The sequence below is a fragment of the Zingiber officinale genome, chromosome 9A (assembly GCF_018446385.1).
Source record: "Zingiber officinale cultivar Zhangliang chromosome 9A, Zo_v1.1, whole genome shotgun sequence".
In the NCBI taxonomy this organism is placed as follows: domain Eukaryota; kingdom Viridiplantae; phylum Streptophyta; class Magnoliopsida; order Zingiberales; family Zingiberaceae; genus Zingiber; species Zingiber officinale.
In genome coordinates this window covers 99992984-100002882 of record NC_056002.1, presented here as the reverse complement: position 1 = coordinate 100002882, position 9899 = coordinate 99992984, and the positions used below count along the sequence as shown (strand labels likewise).

Here is a 9899-nt window from a genome sequence, read left to right as displayed (position 1 = left end):
GATGAAGAAATTTCACTTGAACCTAGTGAATTATCAAAACCAGTTTCTAACCCAATTATAAGACCAACTAGGACTAGTATTAATCACCCATCTGACCAAATTTTGGGTGACCCAACTCTAGGAGTCAGAACTAGGTCATCATACAAAAACCTAAGTCAAATAGCCCTTATTTCCAAAATTGAACCCAAAACTATAGATGAAGCCCTACCAGACCCAGACTGGACAATAGCAATGTAAGAGGAATTAGCCCAATTTGAAAGAAACCAAGTTTGGGAACTAGTACCCAAACCCATTAATAAAACCATAATTGATACTAAATTGGTGTTTAGGAACAAATTAAATGATCAGGGTGAAATAGTTAGAAACAAAGCACGATTAGTAGCCAAAGGATTTAACCAAGTAGAAGGGTTAAATTATGATGAGACCTACGCCCCAGTAGCCAAACTTGAATCTATTAGGATGCTGCTGGCCTATGCAGCACATAAAGGATTCAAGATATATCAAATGGATGTAAAATCCACTTTCTTAAATGGATTTATCAAAGAAGAAGCATATGTTAGCCAACCCCCAGGATTTGAGGACCTAGAACATCCAAACCATGCTTTTAGACTAAAAAAGGCCCTGTATGGACTAAAACAAGCACCTAGGGTTTGGTATGAACGTTTGTCTAATTATCTAATATCTAAAGGGTTCAACCAAGGTCAAATAGATCCAACCCTATTTGTAAAAACCTTAGAAAAAGATATTTTTATAGCCCAAATTTATGTAGACGATATAATTTTTGAATCAACCAACTCTATATTTTTAAAAGAATTTATCAAATTAATGGAAAATGAATTTGAAATGAGTCTGGTAGGTGAACTCAACTTTTTCCTAGGTTTACAAATTAAACAAACCAAAGATTTACATTTATCAAACTGAATATGCTAAGGAGTTAAATTAGGAAATTTGGAATGGAAAACTCAAAAAATATTAATACACCAATGGCTACTAATATTAAAATTGACTCAGACTTAGAAGGTAAACCACTAGACTTGAAATACTATCGAAGTGCAATAGGGAGTCTACTGCACCTAACTATGAGTCGACCAAACATTCTTTTTGCAGTAGATATGTGTGCAAGATACTAATCTTGTGCAAAAGAGTCTCACTTAACCTTTGTAAAAAGAATACTTATGTATATTAAGGGAACTTTAAATGTAGGACTCTGGTACCCTATGTCTTGCACTTTTGACCTAACTAGCTATTCTGACTCAGACTATGCCGGGTACAAGTTAGAAAGAAAGAGCACAAGTGGAAGCTGACAATTTCTAGGTCAGTGCCTAGTAAGTTAGTCAAGAAGAAAGAAACATTGTGTTGCTTTATCTACCACTGAAGCTGAATACATAGCCTAGGAGAATGTGTATCTCAATTATTATGGATGATGCATACCTTAAAAGACTATCAACTAGAATATCAGAATATTAAAATTTCAATTGATAACATAAGTTCAATTAATCTAACCAAGAACCCAATTCACCACTCAAGGACTAAACATATAGAAATAAAACACCATTTTGTAAGGGTTCACGTAGCTAAGGGTGATATTGTACTTAACTATGTTGAGTCAAAATCAAACCTGGCTAACATATTCACAAAGCCCTTACCTGAACTTGAGTTCAGTGCACTTAGAAGACAAATAGGGATGTGCTTAGTAGAATAGGACATACTTCTTATTACTATTCTATTTAAATCAATCTATTGTTTATTTTGGTTTTAAAATCCTAGGAAATATAATTTTCAAAATTCCAAATTTTGTTAGTTTTTTCAAAAATCTGATTTAGCCTAGGAATTTACCCCCTAGATATCATGTACCCCTAGTTTCAGCCAGAGCATCTCACAAGCACACTAAGTTTAACTTGCTTATGTTTGAAAACACTTAGAACGGTGTGAGATGCATAGGGTACTTACTGCCTAGACTTAAGAATGCTTATGTCTATGCATCGACATGAGTCTGGGCAATAAACACGAAAAAGACATTAAACAAGTTAAGTAATCCTATCTTAGTCAAATCTAACTGGATCACTAACTTAACTTTATTAACCAAGTGAAAATTGTTGCCCTCTAGGTAAACAGCTAGTAGCAAATGGTTAGACATTTGGATAAGGAGGCTAAGTATTTTTGTTACTCATGCTTGGACAGTAAGACTTTTGAATGTTTTTTTAAGGGTAGCCTTAGCTAAAGATTATCAAGTTTTTTAATTTAATTCTTAACTAAATTTAATTTTTTTACACCCTAAAAAGTTTCTTTTTGAAAAATTTTAAACATTTTATCAAAGTCTTTTTGAAAAATAATTTAAAGTGGTATCCATTTTTTCTAACGTTTTTTATCATCTATTTTCTGTAAACTTTTTAGCTAAGCTACTTTACAAGTCAAAACTTTTCCTTAGCTAAATTAACCTCTAACTTAGTTTTTGAGATTATGACACTACAACAAAAACTGCAAATGACAACGGATATTATCCGTTGTCGTAGGGTGAAAAAATCGTTGTAACTGAGGGTGTTGTAGAATGTATGGCCCTACGACAACGGTTTTGAATCCGTTGTCTTTGTAGACCTTTGACAACGGTTTTTATCCGTTGTCGTATATATGCTCAAATTTGGCTACGAAGGATACGACAACGTTTTAAAACCGTTGTAGTAGATAATTTCAACAACAGAAATAAATCGTTGTGGTAGACTTTTTTTACAACAGATATAAACTGTTGTGGTAGATAATATTTACTCGTTTTGCTTTGTTTTACAACAGTTTTAATATATTTTACAACGAATAAAATCATTGTCTTTTATCACTTTTTTCAAAAAAAATCGTTGTGGTTTACATAGTTTTTACAACATTTTTAACTGTTGTCTTTAATGTTCATTAATACCAAACAACCAATCTTATTTTACTATAAGCAAACCACCAATACAAAACTAAATATTTACTACATTAAATCCAAAATAAACATCCATATATACAAAATGAGTTGTTACTCATCAAAATACACATGTTTTCCATTACTGTTCTCTATATACATTAAATCACATGTTTTCCATTTGATGTTCTCCATATGGCGCGCTTTTAATTTACAAATTAGCAAGGCAATCTACATCCTAACTGTTGGTCCCTTTGGAGGCCGGCAAGAGGGGAGGGGTGAATTGCCCTACAAATTAAAACCAAAAACCCTTCTCGGATATTCAACTAACTTAAAAGAACTTGTAATTAAAAAGGCAGAGACTAAGTAAAGAAAAACAGACACCAGAGTTTTACTTGGTTTGCAATCAGGGGATTGCTAATCCAAGGAATGTAAGCGCACTATCTGATTCTCCTCTGGGCGGAGTAGCCTCTTACAGCGTTGAACGTACAAGAAGAAAAGTAAAGCACACAGAAGTTGATTACAAGTTCGTCGTTCTAATTCATTGATTTGCTTCTGGACCAAGGCTATATTTATAGCCTTGGTCGGGGCGCCTGGAAGGGTTCCGGGCGCCCTGGGGGGATAAAACTTTATCCCCCAACGTTCAGATCGAGTTTGACTCGATCTGGTCAAAAACCTCATTCCGGGCGCCCCGGATGGTTCCGGGCGCCTTGGACCCCAAAAGTCAACTCTAGTTGACTTTTTCCGTCTGGTCGCTCAGCTTCGGTTCAGCTCGTCTCGGTCCGGGTCTTCTGTTCCGGCTCCACTAGCTTGGGTGATCTCGGCCATCCGGAATAGGGCTCACCCGAACCCATGTTCCGGCCTTCTCCTCTAGCAGCCTTCCTTCCCGGTTTCTCGTCCCTCGAACGCCGCGCACGTTCTTCTCGTCCACCGGTGTACTCTTCCGCGGACACCTCGTCCCTCGGATGCACCGAGCCCGTCGGCTCTCTCCCGTGCCGTCCTTCTCGCTAGCCGCGTCTTCCGCTCGACTTCCTGTGTTCCTAAGTTCCTGCACACTTAGACACAAGGGTTAAACAACGCAGGACCTAACTTAACTTGTTTGATCACATCAAAACACCTCGGGGTTCCAACAATCTCCCCCTTTTTGATGTGAGCAACCCAAGTTAAGCTAGGGAAAAACAGATGCAATAAAAACAATTTATTTGTAATTAAGTCCAAAGATATTTCATAAAAAAGTTTATATACCTCCCCCTAGACTTAACATTCTTCTCCCCCTTTGATCACATTAAAAATAGGGGTTCTTTAAACAAGTCTAAGGTAAAAAAAATTTAAGTGAATTTTCATAAAACTTTCTAAGGCAATGTTTCAAAAGAGAATATTTAGTAAAAAAAATTCTAAGTCAATATTCAGAAAATTTTAACGTGAATTTTTATAAAAGATTTCTAAGGCAATTTTCAAAGGAAAATGTCTAAGACAGTATTCATAGAAAAATTCCTAAGTTAAAAAAAATATCTAAGTTAATTTAAAAAGATTTAAGTCAATTTCCAAAAAGAATTTCTAAGTCAATTTTCAGAAAATTTCTAAGTCAATTAAAAAAAAATTTAATTTCAAAAAAAATTATTATAAATTATATAAATTGAATAACTCTTTTAAAGCATTAGGTAAATTAAATTAATGCTTTTTCAGTTAGTCAATTAAACTTTTCATTTCGATACTTGGCTTCCAGGTCGTGGCGAGGCACTAGGCCTTCTTGGTTATTGGAGCAACAACCACTTCCTTAGACAAAGCCTCATAATGAAATTAGTCGTTTAATTTCCTTGCTGAAAATGCTAAGTTAAATTAAACATGTTTTTGGAACCCAGTAGAGGTTCCTACCTACAGGGTTAACCAAGTATTTTCTAGGTACATAGATTTTTGATATATTTCTAATTTGACTTTGATGAAATCTATAATACCAATTTAAACCTCTATAATTTCTAAAAGTAGAAATATTTGAACTTTTATATTTTTTTCAATCTTTCTATTTCTTCTTTTAGTTTTTCATTGTGAATTTTCAATTTATCAAAATCCTCTATTAGACATGATTTTGCTAAAATTCCTTTTGTTTCCAAAATTTCATTTTTTAATTTGGCATTTTCTTTTTCTAATTTATACATGGATTTAGTCATTGCCTTAATGCCAGAGTAAAGTTGATCAGGGGGTAAGAGGCATACCTCACTTACCATGTCAGACTTAAAGCCTGAATCTCCCCCTGCTTCGCTGCCTTCATCCGAGGTCGCTCCCTCTTCATCGTTGCTCGATTCTGATATACTTTGTCCATCGTAGCTTGCCATCAGTGCTATCCAAACGTATTCTTGAGCTTCTGATTCAGATGAAGAAGTGTCATCCCAAGTTGCTTTTAGGTTGTGTTTCTTGGGAGACTTCCTTTTGTCCTTTTTGAGTTCTGGGCAGTCTTCTCTTATGTGTCCCTCCTTCTGACACTGGTAGCATCGCACCTTTCTTCCTCCTTTTTGATTCTTTTTATTCTGCATTTTAAATTTATTAGACCTAAAGAATTTTTTAAAATTTCTTACCATGTGCGCTTCTTGATCGTCTTCGGAGTCTGACTCGAGTTCATCCTTCTGAGTTGTGTTCAGCGCTATAGTCTGGGTTGTATCCTTTGTCGTTCTTGCACATCTAGTTTCGTGTAATTCAAGAGTAGAAAAACATTCCTCTAATGTACTTACCTCCAGGTCCTTTGAGATGTAGTAGGCGTCGATGATTGACGTCCACTCTGGAGTTCTGGGAAAGGCGTTGAGTGCGTAGCGTAAGGCGTCCCGATTTGTTACCTTTTCACCGAGGTTCTCGAGACCAGTAACTAGTTCTTTTACCTTTGCATGTAGACCGGCTACTTTCTCACCTTTCTCCAAGCGGATGTTCATTAGTTTGTTTCGGAGGATGTCCCTTCTAGCGAGCTTCGCTTCGGATGTGCCTTCGTGGAGTTCTAGAAACTTCTTCCAAAGTTCTTTAGCTGATGAGTAGCTTCCGATGCGGTTTACTTCCTGAGGCGGTAATACGCTTAGCAGGTGATGTTCCGCACGGCTGTTTGCTACGAACTCATTCTGCTCTTTTTTTGTCCAATTGCTTTCTTCTTTTTCTTCACCGTTCTGATTTGTTGGAGCTACAAAACCGTATTTCATAATAAAATAAATTTCAATCTCGGTTTTTAGAAATACCTCCATACGACGCTTCCAGTCTGTGAAGTTCCCCTCGAATTTTGGTGGAACGATGCTTGGTCCGGCCATCTTTGTTGCTTCGATCGGCGGTTAGTCCTCCTGAAGCGTCCTTGCTCTGATACCACTTGTTGGTCCCTTTGGAGGCCGGCAAGAGGGGAGGGGTGAATTGCCCTACAAATTAAAACCAAAAACCCTTCTCGGATATTCAACTAACTTAAAAGAACTTGTAATTAAAAAGGCAGAGACTAAGTAAAGAAAAACAGACACCAGAGTTTTACTTGGTTTACAATCAGGGGATTGCTAATCCAAGGAATGTAAGCGCACTATCTGATTCTCCTCTGGGCGGAGTAGCCTCTTACAGCGTTGAACGTACAAGAAGAAAAGTAAAGCACATAGAAGTTGATTACAAGTTCGTCGTTCTAATTCATTGATTGGCTTCTGGACCAAGGCTATATTTATAGCCTTGGTCGGGGCGCCTGGAAGGGTTCCGGGCGCCCTGGGGGGATAAAACTTTATCCCCCAACGTTCAGATCGAGTTTGACTCGATCTGGTCAAAAACCTCATTCCGGGCGCCCCGGATGGTTCCAGGCGCCCCGGAGGGGTCCGGGCGCCCCGGATGGTTCCGGGCGCCCCGGATGGTTCCGGGCGCCCCGGACCCCAAAAGTCAACTCTGGTTGAATTTTTTCGTCTGGTCGCTCCGCTTCGGTTCAGCTCGTCTCGGTCCGGGTCTTCTGTTCCAGCTCCACTAGCTTGGGTGATCTCGGCCATCCGGAATAGGGCTCACCCGAACCCAAGTTCCGGCCTTCTCCTCGAGCAGCCTTCCTTCCCGGTTTCTCGTCCCTCGAACGCCGCGCACGTTCTTCTCGTCCACCGGTGTACTCTTCCGCGGACACCTCGTCCCTCGGACGCACCGAGCCCGTCGGCTCTCTCCCGTGCTGTCCTTCTCGCTAGCCGCGTCTTCCGCTCGACTTCCTGTGTTCCTAAGTTCCTGCACACTTAGACACAAGGGTTAAACAACGCAGGACCTAACTTAACTTGTTTGATCACATCAAAACACTTCGAGGTTCCAACACTAACAAAGCTCACTTCTTGCATCAAAAAAACTCAAGCCTCACGAATTACCCCACCTGCAAAAGAAAAATTCAACAAAACTTATAAAACTTCATAATTCCAGATTATAGTCTACATGACAACATGAATTCTTGGAAAATAAGCAATACAAGGAAACATGCCATTTTATACTCGAAGTTGCATGTTTGAGGTGGTTATAGTCAAAATTACTATAAATATGATTACCAAAGAATAAGAGCAACTAAAAAACTACTTTTATCCAGTTAGGGAAAAAAATAGACAATTGAAAATTTTCCTCCTCTTACGTTTTCAACTAATGACTGGTTTAAAGTGGATTTTTTGCAACTTCATCAAGTTTTACATTGACTCAAACTTATGACTACCCTTGAACATAATCTTTGAGTATCTATTTGTACATGTTGCTGAACTGTTAGCCACTGCTAGAAGAAATGGAGAAACTCTTCCAACTAATGTACTCCATGTGACTCAAGGGCAAAGGTATGTGTATAATTTATTTCATGGAACATCAAATGTAGAAATAGAGTTTTTTTTTCCTTCAACCAAACATTTAAAAAAAAATGGAAATTTCCAAAGCATGACATAACTGCCCAAATCTGCGTTGGATATAGATACTTGGATAATGACACTCAAACAGTGACACTAAGAGTGAACAATCACTAATCATATTGAACACATGTACAATTTGTAAAAATAGCCATGTCAGAGATTGCGATCATACTCATGTTGAACTATATCAAGTCCAAGTAACATAGACATGGAACAGTTGTAGCACTGACACCATATTCAACCACACAAGCATTATCATACTAGAGATTTGAATGAACATTAGTTATCAAATTTCGTAAACAGTAAGCAGTAGAGTACTAGCCTTGTATGTTAAACTTGTTGACTGTACAATATCTCATAAGAAAGTTTACCTTTAATGTTATCACAATAATCACATCCAGAGAGAATACGCAAATCAATGAACTGATCCATAGTGAGTCTTAGCTCTTCAAGAACCTAAAAAATAAGGATGAGAATAAATATAGTAATTCAATTAGCAATAAGCAGAATAAATATACCTTTGAAACGTCAAATTCCATCACAGAGATTTTTTTGGAACTAGGATCTATTAAATGATGGAGAAACCTTGGTACCCCAAAAGTTAAAGTATCCATGTTTTCTGAGGCAATTGCAAACACCTAGAGATTGATAACAAACAAATACGTTTAGGATATTAAAGTTAAAAAAATAAAATAGAATGTGTTACATTGCATCATTTTACCTTGTCACTTTTGCAAAGAGCTACGCATTGAGCTTCTGCTTCACAGGGTGCCTTTAGATCAGAAAGATGAGTTTAGCTTCTAAAACTAGAGATACAATACTTGTATATTAAGCAATTGCATGCAACTTTAGGAAATGTTTGCAAGAGAAAGTAAAATTGTGTCATTGTTAGTTCAAATTCTTGTAGCAAAGATAAAGAATTCAATAAGTGAAAGTGGACTAGTTTACCTCAATATTAGGCACACCCAGTAGTCTTAAGAGACGTTTACAATCTTCATTATGTTGCTTGGTTACCTGTGAAAAAACTCTACAGTCATCTACTGGAATCAAATTCTTCAAGAAAGTAATTTGAAAGTTCAAAATATATTTAAAGAAACTCTATGTTACATATGAAGAAAACAGATAATCAGCATGCTAACTTTATGTTGATTGCATCATAATCAATAAGATCCTCATGGTAATTTCCAATAAAATAGCAATATCAAAGTTTACCTTGACAGTCCTTTTGCTGTACTTTTCAATTCCCTCCAAATCACCAATCTGCAAACAACAAATGTAACCAAGACAGCAAAAGAAATTCTAGCACACTAAGGAGTCCCAATAAAGGTACTTGTTATGCACAAGCAATGACCTCAATTGTTATATTCAGATCGTTAGTTGCATCTTTCCTCTTTAAATATCTAAAGAATAAAATAAGCTTAAAGATTATCATTATCTTGCAACAAAAAAAAGGAGGGGGACAATGGCAAAACTGTAAAGACTAGCCTTTTGGCAAGTTCTTGTTTCTTCAACTCTGGAGGTTGACCGTCAAATACATATCTGGCATAAAAAAGATGATAATAAAATATGGTGGCTGAATGATAAACAAAATGATATTTAGACATGCAAATGGACTTACACTGGCTCGATACCTGCTTCTAATAATCTGATAATTTGATTGAACATCCCTTGCAAATGACTTATCGGCCATACAAAATGTCAAGAGTTAGAAGAAGAAATAAAAAAGTCCAACTCATGCATAGATTTTTCAATGAACTCTGCAAATTCTTTCCTAATTCCAGGAAGTCCTCGAGAATCACTATATGCACCTGATTGCTCGAAAGAAAGTTGAGATTCTTATCAGAATGACTAAAACAATATTTACTCATCAACATGAAAAAAATAACAAGGCCTGCAGATGATGTTTTGGGTTTGTTACATATAAAGATACAACTAAAAACTGGAATATGACACAAATGTTATGAAAAGGTCAACATAAAAATTGCTTGGGTTACAAATGCACAAACAAGTACATAATACATTTCTTTTCCAAATCACCGTTAACAAGAGGAAACAAGTTGCAAAGCAGTTTAGCTTGAGAAACAGACTGCATCAAAAAGGAAAAGGTTTAAGTAGACTGCGAGTTGAAAATTGTAGGAATATGTGAATAC

The 9899-nt window shown here is 36.9% G+C and overlaps 1 protein-coding gene across 1 annotated transcript; it reads right to left on the bottom strand.

The window, feature by feature from the left end:
- Positions 1-7215: 7215 nt before the first annotated feature.
- On the bottom strand, positions 7216-9426 carry LOC122019382 (flap endonuclease 1-like; the record flags this gene model as incomplete). The annotated part of the gene is made up of 9 exons (XM_042576854.1): positions 7216-7238; positions 8121-8205; positions 8268-8387; positions 8471-8521; positions 8698-8763; positions 8962-9009; positions 9101-9149; positions 9235-9288; positions 9368-9426. Coding segments are annotated over 9 exons (555 nt in total), but the record flags the coding sequence as incomplete, so codon positions are not given.
- Positions 9427-9899: the final 473 nt, after the last annotated feature.